Genomic DNA, 24,205 nt, shown 5'->3' with positions numbered 1-24,205 from the left:
TTTTAACAAGCACGTCCAGACGTGAACACATTACCCCTGTGCTGTCGTCACTCCACTGGCTTCCAGTCCGTTTTAGAATTGATTTTAAACTCCTGCTGTTTGTTTTTAACGCCATTTATGGCTTGGCCCCCTCGTACTTGACTGAGATTTTAACTGTTCGCGATTGTGGCAGAGCCTTGCGCTCCTCGGGTCAGTGTTTGTTAGAGGTCCCGAGGTCAAGACTTAAACAGTGGGGCGATCGTTCTTTTGCCGTCGCTGCTCCCAGACTGTGGAACAAACTACCCCCTGACATCCGCACCACTACTGACCTCAGCCTTTTTAAAACGAAGCTTAAGACCCACTTTTTTAAATTAGCATTTAATTCCCACTAGGGCAATACGGTCTCTTAGGTGTCCTCATTCTGCCTGCTCCTTTTTATACTTTTCTCGAAGGCTTTTAATGTCCTGCAGCCCTGCACCACTACAGCACTTTTAATTGTATTTGTGTGTTCTGTATGTGTTATGTATTGTTTTATGGCTTTGTTGTAAAGCACTTTGGGGTACCTTCCGGCTATTGTAAAGGGCTATACAAATAAACTTGATTGATTGATTGATTGATTGATATTTATAATTTTATAAAACGTAAATTGGAAATTAGAATTAGTAAAATACATTTTTAACTCCGTTACACTCACCCCCACTGAATTTCATTAAAATTGAGCACCAGCTACACGACATGTACCAATCACAACACTACAAATCGACAAACCACAAGGGTCGGTATCAAGAGAACCAACATCAAATGTATCCCATCAGGATGAAGTAGTATGAGAGCAGCGCTTACCACTCAATACAACAACTGGTAACAGGGTGCCTTTGTACACCCCACAAATCCCCAAACCATAGTATCGTGTAGGCCCACTATAGTAGAAAATAAAACGGAGCGTTTTACTAATGCAGAAACAACCTTCTGAGCACAACGGCCCAGGCTATCGGAATATGGGTCTAGCCCGGAACACAGATTTGCGAACGACCTTAACGTTAAACAACCTCCTGCCTAGACATTGTTTGTATGAGCCTGTTAACAGGCCTGATTAGGCGGCCAAACCTCGACCTGACCCGTCTCTGTGCAACAGTGTTGTCAAAGTACATAGGTGGAACCTGATTAACCATGTGGATGGTGTCAGGTGTCTCGTCTGCCCGTGTCATAGCGTCAAGTGTAAGGTCCGGCTGTCGTACATTTGTTTGAACGTCCATTGCAGTCAGAGGGCTAAAGTCACTGGACACAGACTGTTCCGTTGAAATGCCCCCAGGTGAGATAGAGGCGGCCTGGGAGCCAGAAGCCACACTTGTCATATCAGCAGCATCCGTCCGCAACAGGCTAGGTACAGACAACTGTGTAATCCAGTCAAAAGTCCTCCTCACAGAGTCAGCAGATCCCGAGTGAGTTAAGGAGTTCTGTCCCTCTACCACAGTTACAGGTGAGTGTCTGCCACATTCAGTAACATGGCCTTCACTAGCTGTACAAAGAGAGTCAGTCACTATCTCAAGCGGGGCTTCTCCTGCCTCTCCTACATCATCGCTTCCTGACGCGGACAGGTAAAATCAGACATCTCACAAGCTTCCCCCACAGGGAAGAAATTCGCTAGCATAAGCAGGTTCCTGTGGACCACCTTCTCCTTCCCCGTGAGTGTATCACAGATCCTGTAGGTGCGCGTCCCTTCATTCACCTCAACAACAGTGTAGATGGTTGAGTCCCATCGGTCAGCAAGTTTCCTTTTTCCTCTTTCTGTTCTGTTGGCAACAAGCACTCTGTCACCAAGGACAATGTTAGATCCCTTCACTTTCCTGTTGTATAGTTGGGCATGCCTATCCTGCTCCTTCGCCGCATGATCCTGAGCAATCACCATTGCTTCTTTCAGATCGTCAGACAGACATGCCACATACTTGTCATAGCTCGTCACATCAGAGTCATGGAGGACAGCGCGAAAGAGGACATCAACAGGAAGGCGAGGGACCCGACCAAACATGGGGTAGAATGGGGGAAAGCTCGTTGTCTCGTGGGCTGCACAGTTGTACATGAAAGTCAGAGTCTGTAAACGTCGCGGCCAGTCAGCTTTCTCTCCAGGGGGCAGTGCACGGATCATACCACCCAATGTCCGGTTGAAACGTTCCACACTCCCGTTTCCCATTGGGTGGTAGGGGGTTGTGTGCGACTTTCTGACACCTGATACCCGAAGGAGCTCACTTATCAGCTGACTTTCAAAATTAGCACCTTGGTCACTATGGATTCTTTCTGGGAATCCAAAGACACAAAAGTACCGATCCCATAGAACTCTCGCCACCTGCCTAGCTGTCTGGTCCTTGCATGGAAATGCCTGAGCCATCCTTGTGAAATGGTCCGTTATAACCAAAACATCAACAGACTTGTTTCTGGAGTCTTCAGCCGACCAAAAGTCAATACAGACTAGCTCCAAAGGCCTAGTCGTTTTTATGTTCTCCAAGAGAGCCCTACCCTCAGGCTCCACTGTCTTGCTGACGATACATCGCTGACAATGGCGGACATAGTCCCTCACGTCTCTGTCAAGGTTTGGCCAGAAGAATCTCTGTCTTGCCAGGCTGAGGCTCCTGGACTGAGCTTGATGTCCGGCTCCATCGTGAATTCCCTGTAGAACCTCAGTTTTGAGTGAGTCAGGGACAACATACTGGAAACGCTTTGCCCTGGTCTTCTGGTGCCTTGAAATCCTGTATAGCACACCATTACTCATGGTGAGCCTATCCCAATGTTTCAAGTATCTTGTGACAGAGACAGGCTCCTTAAATCTCTCTCTCCTAGAGGGTCTCCGGTGTCTCTCAACATAGGACATAACACGAGCGAGAGTCTTATCCTCTAACTGCTTATCACGGAGGTCCTTTTCAGTGTAAGCAGGCAGGGCATCCTGTCCAGGCGGGACCAACTGAGGTAGATACTGCAGAACTTCCAAGGCACGGAGCCTCGGGCCGGCATCCCACTCAACGTGCGACTGTAGCACAGCAGACACATCTTCCATTGTGACTGACTGGGCGTGCATGTGTAGCGGACTGCCTGTGGACTGAACATGACTACTCGCTGGAGAGGGTTTCTTGTAGCCACTTGACGACCGGAAGGCATTTTGGACAGAAGTGCTGGACATATCCCTGACTGTGCTCAGAAGATCTGCATAGGGTTCGGCGAGTAGTCTGCAGCCAACACTCTCCTTGACAAATGGGACACGGCTCAGAGCATCAGCCACAACATTCTGCTGTCCCGGGATGTACTTGATATCAAAGTCATAACTGGCCAACTTGGCCACCCAGCGCTGCTCACAACAGTCTAGCTTTGGCTTCGTCAGGATGTGAGTCAATGGGTTATTGTCCGTCCAGACTGTGAACCTGTGCCCTTTTAGCCAGTGACTGAACTTGTCACAGACAGACCATTTCAAGGCCAGAAACTCCAACCGGTGTGCTGGGTAATTCCTTTGGGAGTGTGACAATGACTTGCTGGCAAAAGCAATAGGTCTGGCCCGTGCTTCACCTTCCTGGACTTGTGAGAGAACAGCACCTAAACCTTCCAGGGAGGCATCTGTCGACAGCACGAAGGGACGGGTGAAGTCAGGGTGGGCCAGGACGACACTGTGAACCAGGGAAGCCTTCAGGTCCTCAAAAGCTTGACTCTGCCGTGGTGTCCAGTCAGAAACACATAACTTCCTACTCGATAGCTTGTCTGTGTTTTGCTTCCCTTTTCTTTTTACTCCCTTCAGCAGATCAAAAAGCGGCTTGGCAATGGCAGAGTATCTGGGGATAAAGTGTTGGTAGTAATTTACCATCCCCAAGAAGGATCTTATGCGCTTCTGGGACGGTGTTACGCCATCAGACTCCATAAGGTCAGCACTTGACATGTTGCTGATGTTCTCAACCTTACCAGGGTCTGTTGAAACACCACCTTCGTCAATTATGTGGCCAAGAAACTTCACAGACCTCCTGAGGAAGAAGCACTTTTTAGGGGCCAACTTCAGGTTGTTGCTGCGCAGCCTATCAAACACCATTGTCAGGCGGAGGAGGGCAGTCTCCTCATCAGGTGCAAACACCAACAAGTCATCCAAGTAGCAAAGTAGACTCAGATAGTTTTGATCCCCAAAGATGCTGGTCATCATGCGCATGAAGCTCCCAGGGCTGTTACAGAGACCTTGTGGCAACCGGTTGTACTCATACAGACCCATGGGAGTGGTGAAGGCAGAGTACTTCCTGTCGTCTCCATGAAGTGGCATGTTGTAAAACCCGGAGGTCAAATCCATTGTGCTGAAGAGGCAATTTCCTCCCAGTGCTGCCAAACAATCTGCCTGGTGGGGAAGGGGATGGGCATCCTTCAGGGTCCTCTTATTCAACCAGCGAAAGTCTGTACAGATGCGGAGATCTCCGTTTTTTTTCCACACAAGCACCAGTGGTGATGCATATTCACTTGTTGATTTCCGAATGATCTCCCTTTCCTCCATCTCACTCAGCACTTGCCGCAACTTCTGGTACTGACCAGGGGGCACTCTCCTATACGGGAGCCTGAAGGGTCGGCTGTCTGACAAGTGTATGCGGTGCACAAAACCCTTCGCCTCACCGCAGTCAAGATGGTGACGTGAAAAGATGTCCTCATACTGCAAGACAAGGTCAGCCATCCGTCTCTTGAAGTCCTCTGACACTGCACACGACTCAATGTCAACATTACTGAGCCCAACTGCCCTGAGCTGTTCTTCAATAGATTTTGCAGTAGCAGTAGGTGACACAACTGACTGTCTGCAACTGACCAGGGGAACCTCTGAGCATTTAGCAGCATCCATGTCTTCAAGCGCCACACAGGAATAGACATCCGCCAGTTTGGCATTGCGCCTCAATAGCACAGGCCTTTCAGATGTATTGATGAGCTTTAGTGGGACCCATCTGTCACCCCACAGCGGAGTCACAATCTTTGCGACCAAAACACCTCTGGGAGCGGAACGGGAAGATGTGGGCTCTGTCATGACTGTGCTGCCTGGGGAAACAGCAGTGTTTTTGGGCAATTTCCCCCAGATGAGATATTCACGGCCCGGCTCCAGGCATGTAGCTGAGTTACACCTGACTGTGCCAACCTTATCAGGAACATCTCCACCTTTCCAAGGGCTCAGACCAGAAAGCATAGACATGAAGCTTTCAATATCTGGGTCCATGGCTGGGCAGGGGCTGGATACAGTCTTCCAGTAAGAATCACTCAGTTTGGATTGACGCAGGATGTGCTTTATGACGTTTGTTCCGAGAATCAACTCATCATGCTGTCCCTGAACGACAAGTGTGGGGACCAACATCTTACAGCCATACACTTCCATCTCCACTTCAAAAGCACATTTGGGCTTGACGCGAAGTCCGCCACAGCCGATGAGGACCACATTAACATCAATCCGTCTATGGTCAGTTAGCACCCCAGCTTCCCTCAGTTTTCTCTCCGCTGTTTCACTGATGCTACATGCCATTGAACCACTGTCCAACATGCCACCAAGAGTCACTGCCCCACCCATTTCCACAGAAACGTAGAAAAGACTTTCACTGTTGCCAACTCTGTGGATATTCTGATAAACGACAATGTCAGAGTGATTACATCCATCTTTCACAGCCGTGTAGACTGTCTCAGCATCAAGCATGTCATCTATTTGGGAGTTTACGACGTGACCTGTACTGTCTCCCTCCGAATACAGGTCAGCTAGTTTTCCTGAGATTGTGACTGGGGAGAGTTGTTGGCAGGACAATTCAATCTGGTGTGGCCAGGGGCAAAGCAGACAAAACACAGTCTCTCTGACATGCAGTGTGAAATAGTGGTGTGGCTTGAGTCGTTACAGACCTTACACACTGCCTCTCTGAAACGTCTTTCACGAGGAGCACGTTGGAATCTCCCACCCCGACCTGCTTGAGGAGTATTACGTTGTTGCATTTTCTCCATCATCTCCTGAAACATGTCGACCATACGGGTGAGAAGTCTCTCCTCTGACTGTTGGAGACTCTGAGCTACAACCGGCACAGAGGAATGACTTGGAGTAAGGTGAGATTTGTCTTGCACTGAGACAGACAATGGAGAGGGATAAGGCGAATAACACACATTCTGCTGGCCTTGGAGAGAAGAAAGTGAAGGGCTTGGGGTGTGGCATTGCTCGGGCACAGCCATGGACATCAAAGGCGGACTGGGCTGCTCAGAGGTGACAGTGGCAATGTGACTTTTTAGTTGTGCAGCACCAGTGACTCCGCCACTAGCCCTCAGCTCTCTCTGGTAATCATCAATCCTCAGCTGAACATCACGTGAGGTCCATTCATGAATTGGCTTAGACTTCAGGATGTAGGACAGTTGTGGGTCAGGACAGTGTTTGACGAACATGAGAGCCACTTCACCATTCATGTCCTGCGTCTGCTTGCCTTGTCTGCGCAGGCCCTCAAGAGCCAGATCCGCCGCCTTGTTTAGTCTTATCCAGTAGTCAACTGGGTTCTCTCTGTGTCGTGGCAGGGTAGCATAAAAGTCAGCAAGAGGGAGGCAAGAAGGAGCATCACTGAAATAGTGGAGAAGAACATCATATATAAGTTGAGGTTCCTTTTTGACATCAAGTGCAGGATCACTGCGCAGGGCAATCTTCACAACATCTCTGGCCTTGCCCATTAGATGGCTCATAATCTCCTCCGCTTGGTCACACAGAGAGATCTCCTGTTTCCTGATATGTGATTTGGTCATGTCAATCCAGTCCTGAACGGGGTATTTGTCAGTGCTGTCACCTCTAAACATCTGGAGTTCCTTATCAGACTTAAGATGGACTGTCACACGTGGAATGTCATGTCTGTTATCGTTACAGTGAGTGTTCTGGGTGTCAGCAGCAGCTCTGAGGTCACTAGTCATGTTTACAACACCAGCTGACATCAACTTTGCTACAATGGATTCACCAATCTGAGCACCCAACTCTCCTACCATGTCTGTGAGGTGGTTAATGGCATGTGTGTCACTACTAGGAGTGGAAGTGTGGGGACCCCCCCTCGTGAACCCACTAACAGGAGTATAACCTGGGCTCTGACCTAACCCTGTATCTGTAGAACCATCAACCATGGACCTTAACTGGCCTACACCCCTACTGTCAGCAACAACGCTGAGCCAAGCACCCCTACCTCTGGGCAATCTGGGAGTCGCTGACTCTTCCATATTAATATTTGTGGAACATTCAAACCATCAAATGTACTTGCGTTGTGTATACTCATGTAGAACCAAAGATAAGCAGATAAATAAACAATTTTTCATGTATTAAAAAAAAAGAAAATGGTACACCCTAATCCACAGTCTCTCAACAACCTGACCAGATAGTTATTCCAAAGATGCAGCTCAGGACGACAACACAGCATTCCCGGCGATGAGCATCAAGCTGATCTGGAGATCCAAAGGGTCACGGCACCAGTGTAACAGATGTGGACAGGGTACGAAAGACAATCACTTCAATCGACGTATTTCCTGGAATTTATTTTTCTGTAGAAGACAACATGACATCAGTGGTCTGTTTCCAGCATTAACAGCATCTGCACCTCAGCAATACAAGACGTTATTGTCAGAGGAAACCGGAAGCTACGGCAACACAGGAGGCACAAAAGAGGCGCAATGCAATAACAACATCTGTGCAGGAAACAATGGCGATGTGATAAATTAATTGTACTCAATAAGATGAAATTCACAAATATCCAACAAAACATTAACTGATATTTATAATTTTATAAAACGTAAATTGGAAATTAGAATTAGTAAAATACATTTTTAACTCCGTTACACTTTCCTGAACCCAACCCTCTATTGCTTTCCTAAACCCTAACCCTAACCCCTAACCCTAACCATAACGCCCCTAACCCTAGCCCAACCAAAACCATCCTGTTGTTATTTTCCTAAACCCAACCTTCCCGTTGTTGTGCCAAGTCCAGTTATTGCTTTCCTAAACCCAACCCTCTATTGCTTTCCTAAACCCTAACCTTAACACCCTAACCCTAGCCCAAACAAAAACATCCTGTTTTTCTTTTCCTAAACCCAACCTTCCCGTAGTTGTCCCAAGTCCCGTGATTGCTTTCCTGAACCCAACAGTCTATTGCTTTCCTAAAGCTAAACCCTAACCCTAACCCTAACGCCCCTAACCCTAACCCTAGCCCAACCGAAACCATCCCGTTGTTATTTTCCTACACCCAACCTTCCCATTGTTGTCCCAAGTCCCGTGATTGCTTTCCTGAACCCAACAGTCTATTGCTTTCCTAAAGCCAAACCCTAACCCCCTAACCCTAACGCCCCTAACCCTAGCCCAACCGAAACCATCCCGTTGTTATTTTCCTAAACCCAACCTTCCCGTTGTTGTCTCAAGTCCCTTTGTTGCTTTCCTGAACCCAACCCTCTATTGCTTTCCTAAACCCTAACCCTAACCCCCTAACCCTAACCCTGATGCCCCTAACCCTAGCCCAACCAAAACCATCCTGTTGTTATTTTCCTGAAACCAACCTTCCCGTTGTTGTCCCAAGTCCCATTATTGCTTTCCTAAATGCAACCATCTATTGCTTTCCTAAACCTAAACCCTAACCCTAACCCCTAACCCCCTAACCCTAACGCCCCTAGCCCTAACCCTAACCCTAGCCCAACCAAAACCATCCTGTTGTTATTTTCCTAAACCCAACCTTCCTGTTGTTGTCCCAAGTCCCATTATTGCTTTCATAAACGCAACCGTCTATTGCTTTCCTAAACCTAAACCCTAACCCTAACCCCCTAACCCTAACGCCCCTAGCCCTAACCCTAACCCTAGCCCAACCAAAACCATCCTGTTGTTATTTTTCTAAACCCAACCTTCCTGTTGTTGTCCCAAGTCCCGTTATTGTTTTCCTGAACCCAACCGTCTCTTGCTGTCCTAAAGCCAAACCCTAACCCTAACCCCCTAACCCTAACGCCCCTAACCCTAGCCCAACCGAAACCATCCCGTTGTTATTTTCCTACACCCAACCTTCCCATTGTTGTCCCAAGTCCCGTGATTGCTTTCCTGAACCCAATCGTGTCTTGCTGTCCTAAAACTAAACCCTAACCCTAACCATCCAGTTGTTATTTTCCTAAACCCAACCTTCCCGTTGTTGTCTTAAGTCACTTTGTTGCTTTCCTGAACCCAACCCTCTATTGCTTTCCTAAACCCTAACCCCCTAACCTTAACCCTGACGCCCCTAACCCTAGCCCAACCAAAACCATCCTGTTGTTATTTTCCTAAAACCAACCTTCCCGTTGTTGTCCCAAGTCCCATTATTGCTTTCCTAAACACAACCGTCTATTGCTTTCCTAAACCTAAACCCTAACCCCTAACCCCCTAACACTAACCCTAACGCCCCTAGCCCATACCCTAACCCTAGCCCAACCAAAACCATCCTGTTATTATTTTCCTAAACCCAACCTTCCTGTTGTTGTCCCAAGTCCCGTTATTGCTTTCCTAAACCCAACCCTCTATTGCTTTCCTAATCCCTAACCCTAACCCCCTAACCCTAACTCCCCTAATCCTAGCTGAACCAAAACCATCCTGTTGTTATTATCCTACACCCAACCTTCCCACGTTTGTCCCAAGTCCCGTGATTGCTTTCCTAAACCCAACCATCTATTGCTTTCCTAAAGCTAAACCTTAACCCTAACCCTAGCCCAACCGAAACGATCCCGTTGTTATTTTCCTAAACCCAACCTTCACGTTGTTGTCTCAAGTCCCTTTGTTGCTTTCCTGAACCCAACCCTCTATTCCTTTCCTAAACCCTAACCCTAACCCCCTAACCCCAACGCCCCTAACCCTAGCCCGACCAAAACCATCCTGTTGTTATTTTCCTATACCCCAACCTTGCCGTTGTTGTCCCAAGTCCCTTTGTTGCTTTCCTAAACCCAACCCTCTATTGCTTTCCTAAACCCTAACCCTAACCCCCTAACCCCAACGCCCCTAACCCTAGCCCGACCAAAACCATCCTGTTGTTATTTTCCTAAACCCAACCTTCCCGTTGTTGTTCCAAGTCCCTTTGTGGCTTTCCTGAACCCAACCCTCTATTGCTTTCCTAAACCCTAACCCTAACCCCCTAACCCTAACACCCCTAACCCTAGCCCAACCAAAACCATTCTATTATTTTCCTACACCCAACCTTCCCGTTGTTGTCCCAAGTCCCTTTGTTGCTTTCCTAAACACAACCGTCTATTGCTTTCCTAAACCTAAACCGTAACCCTAACCCTAAACCCCTAACCCTAACCTTAACGCCCTAACCCTAACCCTAGCCCAACCAAAACCATCCTGTTGTTATTTTCCTAAACCCAACCTTCCCGTTGTTGTCCCAAGTCCCTTTGTTGCTTTCCTAAACCCAACCGTCTATTGCTTTCCTAAACCTAAACCTTAACCCTAACCCTAAACCTCTAACCCTAACCTTAACACCCTAACCCTAGCCCAACCAAAACCATCTTGTTGTTATTTTCCTAAACCCAACCTTCCAGTAGTTGTCCCAAGTCCCGTTATTGCTTTCCTGAACCCAACCGTCTATTGCTTTCCTAAACCTAAACCCTAACCCTAACCCCCTAATCCTAACCCTAGCCCAACCGAAACCATCCTGTTGTTATTTTCCTACACCCAACCTTCCCGTTGTTGTCCCAAGTCCCGTTATTGCTTTCCTAAACCCAACCGTCTATTGCTTTCCTAAACTCGAGCGCCCGAGCGCCGACAGAGGCGAAGGCCCTAATGGAACTGAAAGAATCATTAGGGGTCCAAGCCCGAGGATGCGTGCACCGCGGTATTCGCAAGGCAATACGCGGTTCACACAGCAGGGCTGTGGAACCCTATTGTTTTCGTAGGGTTTCTTCTACTTCTTCTTCTTATTTTTCCGTTATTCTTCTCTGCATATATGTGGTGCTGCAGCCTAAACCGTACATGGTGGCGACGCGCCATTTTCAGGACTGGTCCGAAAGTCCGCAAAGACCTCAGCCAAAAAAATTATAACTCCCAAACCGTACATCGTAAATTTAAAAACCGTACATCCACGCGTTCCCTGGATCCTACTGAATCTCCTGATATAGGGCACGACCATTTCCGTCTACACTTTTATGCCTGAAAAATCGCGATTTATCGAAAACCAACTTTTTCAAACTCCTCCTAGACCGTGCAATGGATATGCACGAAACTTGGCACATAGCATCTCCAGAACGACCTGACAAAAGTTTGCATAAAGATTTTTTATAGGATAAAAATTACGGGCTAACAAATTTGTGTAGCTAGCTATGGAAACATTCTCTTTGCCATATCTCGGCCAACATAAATGTCATCAAGGCCAGACTTTACAATATTACTTGCTATGACCCCCTGTGACTCTATAACAAATTTGACGAACATTGGCCGCTAGGGGGCGCTCCAAATACAAACCAAGTATATTTCTCATGAACCGCTTGTCCGAATTTTACAAAATTTGACGGATGCCATCTAGGCCCACTCCCGAGGCGGTCCTCGCAGTGGGGTAGTGATTCGCGCTCTCCCCGGGTCGCTGGGGACGACTGGCGCGGGGAGGCTTGGACCCCGTTGAAACTGCGTGCAGTTCTAGTTAGGGGTCCAAGCCCGAGGATGCGTGCACCGCAGTAATCGCAAGGCGATACGCGGTTCACACAGCAGGGCTGTGGAACCCTATTGTTTTCGTAAGGAATCTTATTTCTTTTCCATTATTAGGGGTCCAAGCCCGAGGATGCGTGCACCGCGGTAATCGCAAGGCGATACGCGGTTCACACAGCAGGGCTGTGGAACCCTATTGTTTTCGTGAGGTTTCTTCTTCTTATTAGGGGTCCAAGCCCGAGGATGCGTGCACCGCGGTAATCGCAAGGCGATACGTGGTTCACACAGCAGGGCTGTGGAACCCTATTGTTTTCGCTAGGATTTTCCAGTATTATTATTCTTCACCGCATAAACCTGGTGCTGCAGCCTAAACCGTACATGGTGGCGACGCGCCATTTTCAGGACTGGTCCGAAAGTCCGTAAAGACCTCAGCCATAAAAATTGACCCACTTCTACCACTAGGTGGCGCTATAGCAGAGAAAAAACACGTCTAGCCCTATAACTCCCAAACCGTACATCAGAAATTTAAAAACCTTACATCCACGCGTTCCCTGGATCCTGCTGAATCTTGTGATATAGGCCACGCCCATTTCCGCCTAGAATTTTATGCCTGAAAAATCACGATTTATCAAACCCAACTTTTTCGAACTCCTCCGAGACCGTGCAATGGATCTGCACGAAACTTGGCACATAGCATCTCCAGACCAACTTGACACAAAGTTGTATAAAGATTATTTATAGAATAAGAATTGTGGCACGGGGAGGCTTGGACCCCGTTGAAACTGCGTGCAGTTCTAGTTCTTTATTATTCTTTTTCCGTCAAATGAATTGCCTTTTTGGAGGATTTATCATATTCAAAAACTCACCGAATTTGGCGGTTGCATTAAGTCTGGTGAAAATTTACGTATTTTAAGGGTTTCGGGAATGGGCGCACAAAAATGGCTCGCTAGCGCCACCTACAATATTATGAAAATTCCGCCCCTGCACTGCGTTTAACGTAGAGTCACAAAACTTGGTAAACATATGTAGCATGGCAGGGCGGACATAAAACTCCATTGTAGCCCCCCCCCAAACCCAACAGGAAGTCCGACATGTTGTATTGAATGTGCAAAATTAGTGCGATTTTGTCCATTTCCACATGTTGTACTTTGACGAACTCCTCCTAGAGCTTTCCTCCGATCAACTTCAAACTTGGTGTGTGTCATCTTAAGATCTTAACGATGAAAAGTTATTAAAAACTTTTCGTTATACGGTGTGGGCGTGGCATAATGGCCATTTTGAGTGTTTAGCGATGAACGAGAAAGTAGCTACAGTACAGTACAGTATACGTTGTCGTATCAGCTTGAAATTTCCCGCAATCACCAAGAGTTCAGGCCTGAGGACATCTGCAGGCCAATATGGACTTTTGGAGATAGCGCCACCATCTGGCAACAGGAAATATGCCTTATGACAGGAAGTGATTGTAACTTGAGTGTACATTGTCTGATTGCCTCAAAACTTTTCAGGATTCATTAGAGTCCGCCCCTGACAACATCTATATGCGAAAATTTGCTCAAAATCATAGCGCCCCCTAGTGGCAACAGGAAGTAGGCCTAAAAGACAAGGTGCTATACTTTAACGAACTCCTCCTAGAGACTTCAACCGATCAACTTCAAACTTGGTCTGTGTCATCTTAAGATGATGAAGATGAAAAGTTATTAAAAGAACAACTTTTCGTCATACGGTGTGGGTGTGGCATGGCGGCCATTTTGAGTGTTTAGCGATGAAGGATAAAGTGGCTGTAACTACAGTGTACGTTGTCGTATCTGAAATTTCCCACAATCACCAAGAGTCCAGGCCTGAGGACACCTACAGGCCAATATGGAGTTTTGGAGATAGCGCCACCATCTGGCAACAAGAAATATGCCTTATATGACAAACATCATCCGATTTACATAAAACTTAGAACATGTTGTCTACATGTGATACTGAGGCGGCCCCTATATTATGACCACGCCCAGTCAATCAGGCCACGCCCCCTTTCATAACATTTGAACCGTTTAACGTACGGTCTTATGTGAGGTGTCATTGAACTCAGCAGAGACTTCCTTTTTCAGCTGTGATGTTTGACACGCCCCCATATGATGTGGCCACGCCCCCTTTCACAGATAATGACCTGTATGACGGATAGTCTTGTGTGAGGTATCAATGAACTCAGCAGAGAGTTACTCTTTCATTCTTGATGTTTGACCCACCCCCCTATGATGCGGCCACGCCCCCTTTCACAGATATTGACCTGTATGACGTATAGGCTTGTGTGATGTATCAATGAACTCAGCAGAGATTTTCTTTTTTATTGGTGATGTTTGACCTGCCCACCTGTGATGCGGCCACGCCCCCTTTCACAGATAATGACCTGTATGACATATAGGCTTGTGTGAGATGTCATTGAACTCAGCAGGGAGTGACTTTTTCTTGGGGACAACTTTCAACGTCTGAGCATTGCGCAAATGCGCGGTCGCAAGGAGAGACGTCCGTCAGTAACCCCGGCTCGTACAGGTTAGCGAGGGCCCTCCATTGCTGCCTGTAGCTTTAATTTACTTTGACTTATAAGTAGCCTTTTGAATGCAGGACTTGCAATGGAATATTTGTACATGGTGGTATTGATAGCTTTAGTTAAAGATCTCCTGCAGACATATTTTAAGACATAACATACTGTAAAAACAGGATACAGGACATTTGGCTGATAGTACGTATTGCAGACAACCATAAAAATCTTCCCCTTATACAAAGACCAAAGAGTCTTCCCCTTATACAAAGACCAAACAACAACTAATTCTCAACATAAACCAAAACATGCAAAACAACACACAAAGAAACCGGGAAATATAAAACACACACACAATATACTGTATATATACTGTATATCGAAAATCCAGTAAGCAAAAAGACAAACACAAATAGAAAAACCAACTGTTATAAATGTATTTCTGCAGCATATACCAACATATCTAACCCACCAACCCACGCAAATCCACTCAGGCCTTCATCAAGCCGCTGAGGGAGGCATCTAGCAACATATGGGCCACACAGGGTGCTACAACCACATCATGGCCTCCTACGCATACTGACCAAAGACATGCCAAGCTACAATAACATATGATTACAACAGGTGATTAACAGTAGAGGAAAATATACCCATTCCTAAAAATACCAAACAAGTACATGTATATATATATATATAGTACATAGTACATATATATATATATATATATATATATATATATATATATACACACACATGTACTTGTAGAATCTGCCCCCACAGCTGCCTGAGAAGTCTTTTCAGACGCTGAGGAAGGCCTGAGCCTGCTTTCTTGTTTCCTGTTTGTAGCACTGATGAGCAGCTGTGGGATTAGCCTTGCAGCGCTCCTTCGTCCACTGAAGACACAAATACTCTTCTTGGATTAATAATTAGTGTCTTATATGGGGTTTCCACAATAAGTTACAAAAGATAAAGGACCTAGTTATTAATGAAATATTGATTAGTACAGTTTAATATCTGGACATTATGTTGTGAGCTGGGTGCTTCCCCCTCCACAGCACCCTGTACTGTAGGTTCAGTCTGAAGACAGCTGTGATATGAGGTGAAACCTCCAGCTGCTGAATGTGAACACTAACATGTTTGTGCAACACAGTTTGGAGAGGAGACAGAAACACTGAGATGTATGTGCAAAAACAGTCTCTTCTCTGTGTGATTGGCTCCCTTGTAGAGGAAATCTACTCATCGGAAGAGATTGTGGACCAGCAGCCAGTCACAGTGAGAGTGATGGACACCTGTGATCAGGTATGTATTTAAGTAGAATAAAAGACATAAAAATCAAATCACAGATTCACCCCAATATCTACTCTGCTATATAGTATTTTTACATTAAAGACCACAAATAAGGTGCCCAGATAGCTCAGGCCGGGGTTTGACTCTGACCTGTGGCACTTTGCTGCATGTCATTCCCCTTCCCCCTCCTCTTTCCTGTCTTCATCCTTCCTTTCAAAAGTACAGGCTAAAAAACACCCAAAAAATATTTAAAAAAAGCCACAAATAGATATATGTTAAAATCCAAAACTAAAAAAATAGTAATAATTATAATAATCATCATCATTTTTTGAAAGCATTGGTGTGTTATTAATAGTCCACCCATGTCAGTACACCTAGCCTGTTATTCCTGTGCACTAACCTTCACTAACCTTCATTAATTTTCACTAACCTCTAACAGTCGTCATGAAAATACAACAGCAGAACATTGGTCCCTAAAGAGATTAATGTCCTGACTTTTGTTTGATCGTTTGGACTCAAGCAAGGTGTTTTTTCGTGCATCATAGATCATAGAAGGTGTAATAAAAACCTTGAGGAGAACCAGAGCTCAGAGGCAGTTGTGAGCCAGGCCTGCCACCTGCTGGTGAAACACACGCACACGGCTGTCTCTCAGACACTGACCTGCACTCCAGTTCCACTGAGGCAGGGACAGCACATACGAACCTTTCAGAGAGAACTCTCAAACAGTAGCCTGAGTTTCATGCTATTTAACAAACACCGCCAAGTTATTTGAAGTTTCCTTCCACATGATGTTGTCACAGTTTACATGTACTGAGGGTGACCCAGAAGCATATGGGGCGCCGTTTGTAAAGCGGCTCGTGCTGAAAATAACAGCAACATTTTGTCACATTTAGCTTTAAATAATGTTTAAAAAACTGGTATGAAATTTTGAGGGTCACTTTCTTGCACATTTACAACAATATTTGTCAACTTGGAAATATTTTAAATAGTTAAATCCAAATATTAAATGTTACACCTAAATGTTAAATGTTAAATCTAAATGCTAAATCTAAATCTAAATGTTAAATCTAAATCTAAATGTTAAATCTAAATCTAAATGTTAAATCTAAATCTAAATGTCAAATCTAAATCTAAATGTTAAATCTAAATCTAAATGTCAAATCTAAATCTAAATCTAAATGTTAAATCTAAATATTAAATCTAAATCTAAATGTCAAATCTAAATCTAAATGTTAAATCTAAATATTAAATCTAAATCTAAATGTTAAATCTAAATATTAAATCTAAATCTAAATGTTAAATCTAAATCTAAATCTAAATGTTAAATCTAAATCTTAATCTAAATGTTAAATCTAAATGTTTTGTGTGAAACTAAATATTTAGCTAATATGCAAATTAAATGCCGGTAACCGGAAGTACCAAAATAAAGGCTCGAGGAGGTCAGTGTGTGTTTATAGTGTCAAATAACGAATAAAAATCATCTCATCCGGGGATATGGACTCTTGAACTTGGATAAACGTTAAAATAACTACCTAAAAAAATAATAAACACAGTTGGGGAAAACTGTATTTGAAGAGTACTTTGAGTTTTTAGTGTCACTTTTATGAATGGTGTTGGAATTATAGCCACTATAGCCAGCCACGAGGGGGGGGTGTCTGGTCGGTCACGTTCGCTTGCATTAAGGCCAGCAAGAGCCTATCCCCGCCCGCCCCCGACAAGGCACGGTACTGTTGGCCATGGTCACACTGCGAAATGTCTAACGAATCAGCGTTAGCCGAGAACGTCGCCAGAGCCGTCCTGGTGGCTGAACAAACTTATTCAACAGCGACAGCAACAGCCTCAGGGCCACCGCAGGCCACCTCGGTAAGCATGTTTTCCAAATCTCGGAGCTAGCAGTGGATTGTTGTCAAGGCTAACTTAACTAAACTAGCTAACGGTAGCTAGCCAGTAGATACTTGCTACTACCTTGACAACAATACAATGCTAGCTCCGTGATTTGGAAAACACGCTTACCGAGGTGGCCTGCGGTGGCCCCGAGGCTGTCGCTGTTCAATAAGTTTGTTCAGCCACCGGGACGGCTCTGCCGATGTTCTCTGCTAACGCGGATTCGTTGGACATTTTGCAGAGTGACCATGGCCGACAGTAGCTTACCGTACCTTGGCGGGGGCGGGCGGGGATATGCTCTAGCTGGCCTTAATGCAAGCAAACATGACAGATCAGTCAAAGTGAGCCCCCCCCCTCCCCCCGGTGACTGGCTATAGTGGCTACAAGTCATAATTCCCACACCATTCATAAAAGTGACACTGAAAACTCAAAGTACTCTTCAAATACAGTTTTATGTGTTCAATACGTTATTTGACACTACATACACTGACCTCCTCGAGCTTTTATTTTGGTACTTCCGGTTACCGGAATTTAATTTGCATAATAGCTAAATATTTAGTTTCACCCGAAACATTTAGATTTAACATTTAGATTTAGATTTAGATTTAACATTTAGAATTAGATTTAATATTTAGATATAACATTTAGATTTAGATTTAGATTTAACATTTAGATTTAGATTTAATATTTAGATTTACATTAGATTTAGATTTAGATTTACATTTAGATTTAGATTTAATATTTAGATTTAACATTTAGATTTAGATTTAGATTTAACATTTAGATTTAGATTTAACTTTTAGATTTAGATTAACATTTAGAATTAGATTAATATTTAGATATAACATTTAGATTTAGATTTAGATTTAACATTTAGATTTAGATTAATATTTAGATTTAACATTTAGATTTAGATTTAGATTTAACATTTAGATTTAGATTAACATTTAGATTTAGATTTACATTTAGATTTAGATTAATATTTAGATTTAACATTTAGATTTAGATTTAGATTTAACATTTAGATTTAGATTTAACATTTAGATTTAGATTTAGCATTTAGATTTAACATTTAACATTTAGGTGTAACTTTTAATATTTGGATTTAACTATTTAAAATATTTCCAAGTTGACAAATATTGTTGTAAATGTGCAAGAAAGTGATCCTCAAAATTTCATACCAGTTTTTTAAACATTATTTAAAGCTAAATGTGACAAAATGTTGCTGTTATTTTCAGCAGAAGCCGCTTTACAAATGGCACCCCATAGAAGCATGCTGGGATTGTGTGCGTCACACGTAATAATTTATTTAAGTATACGTTTCACCTTGAAGTTCATTTTCAACTATCTTTCAATATTGGGAGCACTACATGCTGTATAATACACAGCTCCTTTCTTCTCTTCACTTATATTGCAAACACCCAAAATGCCATCCAAAAGTGCAGAAGGACGCTCCAGTTGGTGCAGTCAAAGCAAGCCAGCAACTCCAGCTTTGATTCTCTTGTCCATTTCTATCTAGTCTTTGCCCCAAGTTTAGAAGTCATTAGTTTTTGCCTGTAGGTTGGGATGAGATGAAGCACAGAGTGGTCAGAGAGTCCTAGAGCTGCCCGGGAAACAACGTGATAGGCATTCTTTAAAACTGTGTAACAGTGGTCCAGTGTGTTTTTGTCCCTGTTATCTGGTCGGCTAGCTGTTGTAGTGGATCTGCTACGCAGGCTTATGGTGGTGTCTAAGAACTCCCACGAAGAATAGAAGGGCTTAAAGTTTATAAAGATGGTTATAAAGTAAGGTTGCACGTCTTGTTCAGCACTGTAGCATCTGTGCACCAACCTTTGTTTAAGTAGAAGCAGATTTATCTCATTCCTCCATGAGACAAAAGCTCATGCCCAATGCACCCTGAAACATGTAGGCACACACTGAGGAATTATTTTCTTTAACTGAGTACATTTAACATCAGCATTGATTGGACATTCATCTAAAAATGTGAGCAGCCTGTGAGAGTGGAGGGGAGAACAGTGCAGTGTTTCCTGTTTCTGTCTGTCTGTCTGTGTGTGTGTGTGTGTGTGTGTGTGTGTGTGTGTGTGTGTGTGTGTGTGTGTGTGTGTGTGTGTGTGTGTGTGTGTGTGTGTGTGTGTGTGTTTGTGTGTGTGTGTGTGTGAAGGAGGGTCCAATGAACACCGAGCGTTATCTGTCGTGGGCCAGCGTCTTCCTCGTCGTCTACAGTATCAACAACATGGAGAGCTTTAAAGGCTGCCAGCTGTACCTGCAGACACTCACCCTGCACAACAAATCTCCCATCATGCTGCTGGGGAACAAACTGGACATGGACAGATACAGGCGAGTATCTATGTGTGTGTGTGTGTGTGTGTGTGTGTGTGTGTGTGTGTGTGTGTGTGTGTGTGTGTAATATCATCAACATAATAACTAGAAAGTCATCAGAGAGTCTACATAAATATCATCCAAGCGTGTCTATCAGTGTGTCCATTGGTGATTAAAGTAGGTATCTTCTGATTATGATTATGATCATCAGGTCCGACCACTGGAAAAGTTTTGTAGATTTTTGGTCAGATATGCGAAAATTTCACTAAGCTGCAAAACCTTATGGTCATGTTTGCACCGTAATATAATTTGTGCAATATATTTTGTGAATCTGAGCTCGAGGTAGCATTTCACAGTTCTATCAGCAGGGGTTTTGCCTGACTTTCAACCTTTCAAAAAAAAGTTTCAGTTTGGAATAATGGCGTTATATTGATCCCACTGAGGGGGAGGACTGTAACACTGCAGAGCCAGACTATATTCATCTTAACCAAAAGTTACCCAATTGTTTTAATTGCCTAACTAACCAAACCTGAAACATAGCTTCCCCAAAAATTTTTACATTTTACAATTGTAGGTGTCATAAAAATATGTAATTTGAATTAATTAACTAAAAAAGTGTTATTACTCAGGATGTGCTGGGTCCGTCTGTGCTTGTTTCCATCTGTGCTCGCAATAAATAATAAAGATAATTGATAAAAAGTGATGAAGTGATGACCCCAGTACTGAGACCGTTGTCAGTGACCCGTGTGTTCTGTGTCAGGCAGGTGAGTCGTTATGACGGCGAGCAGCTGGCATCTCGTTTCGGCTGCGTGTTCTTCGAGGTGTCGGCCTGTCTGGACTTCCTGTCAGTGCAGAGCGTGTTCCACGAGGCGGTGAGGATGGGGCGGCGTCTGGTTCCAGCTGTCTACATCAGCGCTGTCCCCTCCTTCCCCCCAACCTGCTACACGGAGCTGCCTGCCCCTGCCACCGCCACCGCCACACTGCTCACTGTGAAGACTTCCAGAGCGCAGAGCAGACGCAAGGCTGCCACACTCACCCTGCTCAAAGGCTTCAAGATCTTCTGACTGCCCGCAGACAAAGGGTGGACACAATAACATGAACAGCTGTACAGTGTACCAAGCTCTGGTGTACCCAGCTTTTGTTAAAACATGAAGGGGGACCTCCAAAACACTTAATTTCCTGCATTTCTTTCTTTATTTTAAAGGCTATCTTTTGGGGCTTTCCCTTTATTAAAGTGACAGTGGATAGACATGAAAGGGGGAGAAAGATGGGGGGTTGACACGCAGAAAAGGGCCGCAGGTCGGATTCAAACCTGTGCCGCTGCAGGACTCAGCCCATTTCCTTCATTTCGGAAACAATCAATACATAATGGAAATGGAAAACCCTAAATTACAGTGGCAGGTAAAAATTTAAAATATAAAAATATAAAGACATTAAAACATAGTGGAATATAATGCAGTGAGGCTCTCAGGCATTTTGTATTTCTGCATTTCTAACAGCACAGAATAAATTATTAATATTAGTAATTCTGTACTTGGGCCATAGGTCTCATATAGGAAGGTCACAACTTGTTGAGCTCAGCTGGCTCTCTGTTGAGTCTCGTTTATATAAAATATTTACACGTGTGACAGCATATCTGACCAATGTCCTTATAGATTTAAGACAGCGTTAGGGAAAGGAACCTTTACCTATATAGGGCTAGTTCAGTAGAACAAGTTAAATCGGCAAATTAAAATTAATTTCACACGGAATACTTTCAAAAAGACAATCAAGGCCTGGTTACTAAAGAGGGTTTTGGAATAGAACAAAAGGCAAAGTGTAAGTATTATATTTTTATGTAATGTCAGTTTTTATCACACACACGGTAAGTGTCTTGTCCTGCTGTGTTGAGGACCACAATGGAAATAAGTCCTATAATAAGAGTTTTTATCCTCAATTGTATTTGATGTCGTTTAATGTGTAAGGCATTCTTAATACAATTAAATAAATCAAATCAAATCAAGTCATCAGTGTTATCTCTGCTGAGTCACTCAGCACACATGCAGGCAGGATTTACTCTTCCCTGCTCTTCAGAATTAGAATCAACTTTATTTGCCAGGTATGAGGACACATATGAGGAATTTTTCTTTGGAGCATCGTTGCTCACAATGTGCTTACACATACAAAACAACCAAACAATATACACACTAATATATACATACTCTAAACAAGAAGAAGAAGAGTTCAATAAAAATTATTTAAATGTGGAACATAGTGCAAAGGGTACTGGGATAAATAGGATTATGTTATTATATTACAATATTAACATTATGAACAGTTCTGAAAAAGGAAATGAGAATGATGAATAAATAACAAATAATAAGTGAGATGTGAGATTGGGAATGATGAGTAAATAATAAATAATAAGTGAGATATGAGAATGATGAATAATACTAAATAAGTGGAATAATAAGTGGAACCAGTAGTAGCTGTAGAGACAGTGTTACTGGGTTATTGACCAGAATTTAACCTGACACTGCGGGTCAGAAGTCAGCTGTTCATCAGAGAGATGGCTTGTGGGTAGAAACTGTTTCTGAGTCTGTTGGTTTTGGCTCACAGTGCTCTGTAGCGCCTACCAGAGGAGAGAAGCTAGAACAGGTTGTACAGATCCGCAGACCCAATTGACTGCCTGCCTGACGGAGCGGGAGAGAGAGAGAGAGAGAGAGAGAGAGAGAGAGAGAGAGAGAGAGAGAGAGAGAGAGAGAGAGAGAGCAAGAGAGAGAGAGAGAGAGAGAGCAAGAGAGCAAGAGAGAGAGAGAGAGAGAGAGAGGGAGCGCATTTCTCCTTGTTCTCTGTGTGTGTGTGACTGATCAGAGCGGGTTTGTAGGCGGGGGGGGGGGGGCGCTGTGATTATCACAGAACGCTGCGCGGCCAGTTGAGGAGTTGTATTCAATCCGAGCACGGATATTGACTCGTATTACTCGTATAATAGCCTACTTGTACTCGGCAAAAGTGCTTTATCCGTACCGGATACTCGTTTCAGCCGGATACTCGGATCACCCCTACTTGGCACATTGCTAGATTTGCACCGTAATATTTTTATTTGTAATCTTTTGCATGCGTGTGTGCTGCTGCGCGTCTCTGTGTGTGTGTAACAAGCATAGTGTGCGTTCTGTGCACGACCCTAAGCGCATTTTACTATTTTGCTTTTAAAATAACATTGAAATGCTGCGCTATTGACTTTAGACCAGGTTTTTGTTGGTCAATGGCGCGATTACTTCCCACTGCCTCAAGATAGCAATGCGCCAAGAATTCATGTGAACACACTCCCTGTAAGACCAGCACGCCCATGGGTGCAAAGATGGGCGCAGCTGCATTTGCTATTTAAACGACGTGGGTGCTGGACGGGAAATTGGCAACTGCGTTGGTCTTAAACTAGCAAAGACACTTGCGTCAGGCTTTGCGCTGCGCCAAGATAGGGCCCGTTATGTCACAGTTATATATGTGCCCCTCCAGGTCTCTCTGAGTGAAGAGCTTACTCTCCATTTGACAACGGCCCCCACTCGGCCTGGTTTGACATCCCGTCTAAAGACACACTGTAACCCAGCCTTAGAGTTCTCCCTGGATTGATTGTTTCTCTTTGCATATATATCGAGCCGTGTTTTCATTTATTTTATTTACTATTTTTATATAATATTATCACTCTGTTACTATAACCCTATAACCCTTTTTCTTCTTGACTGTGCAGCATCTTGGCTCATTTCTGTTGTTTTTAAATGTGCTTTATAAATAAAGTTGGATTGGATAATTGCTCTGCTTTATGGCAGTATCTCATTTTGACCGTCTGATAGACATCGTCCAGTTTGGGACTCTATGTGTCTATGTGATATATTTACTGCCTTAAATTTGAAAATTACCACAATATGTCATCAGAAATTAAGCTAACATGCCAAGCTGAAATACCATGTTTACTGACAATGATAAAGCCAGTATTTTCACCTTTGAATCTTCCGTTCCATGATGGAATTTCTGTTGTGTTGTTATCAACTGCCCAGTTTGTCAGCCAGGCCGGGTTGCCAGATAAGCTGTAACAGCTGTAACGTTAGTACAGCCATGAAAGCAGCAAACAAACAGGATGAAAAGAGATAGCATATTTCTAACAGTTGCGTGACCAGAGACGTAACAAACCCTGGGTAAATAATGTAAATGTATTGCAGTAATGCATGTAATGTATGCAGCTTTTTTTTGATGATGGACAAAATGCCCATTTCAGTATGGAGGAAGTCAGAACGGCAGTAGACAAATCGGGTACAACTGTGCCTGGTAAAGATCAGCTTTGTTATAGCATGGCAAAGCATTTAAGTTTTGGACGCCTGGAGAAATGATTGATGCTACATAACAAAGTTTGAGATGAGGGTAAAATGTTTGAGAGTTGGAAAGAGGCGATAAGGAAAAGATACAAGCAGGCCTGGGACAGATGTAAACTAATGGAGCGAATGATAAATGAGAGTATGATGCACTATTTACAAAGTAGAGGCATGGTAGCTACATATCAAAGTGGCTTCAGCAAACACCACTATGGTACGAACACTATCACCAGTGCT

At 44.0% G+C, this 24,205-nt stretch overlaps 1 protein-coding gene across 1 annotated transcript in view; it reads left to right on the top strand.

The window, feature by feature from the left end:
- rasl12 (RAS-like, family 12) overlaps nt 1-21,800 on the top strand; it is a 38,275-nt gene extending 16,475 nt beyond the window's left edge. Inside the window, exons 3-5 of the mRNA XM_032536970.1 lie at nt 15,358-15,431; nt 19,465-19,640; nt 20,383-21,800. Coding sequence (XP_032392861.1) covers nt 15,358-15,431; nt 19,465-19,640; nt 20,383-20,686 — 554 coding nt within the window. The 3' untranslated portion in view covers nt 20,687-21,800. The remainder of the gene's footprint in view (nt 1-15,357; nt 15,432-19,464; nt 19,641-20,382) is intronic.
- The last annotated feature ends 2,405 nt before the right edge of the window (nt 21,801-24,205 follow it).

This window comes from Etheostoma spectabile, chromosome 15, assembly GCF_008692095.1.
Source record: "Etheostoma spectabile isolate EspeVRDwgs_2016 chromosome 15, UIUC_Espe_1.0, whole genome shotgun sequence".
NCBI classification, from domain to species: Eukaryota; Metazoa; Chordata; class Actinopteri; order Perciformes; family Percidae; genus Etheostoma; species Etheostoma spectabile.
Note: the sequence above shows the minus strand (reverse complement) of the source record. Positions and strands in the feature narration are given on the sequence as shown.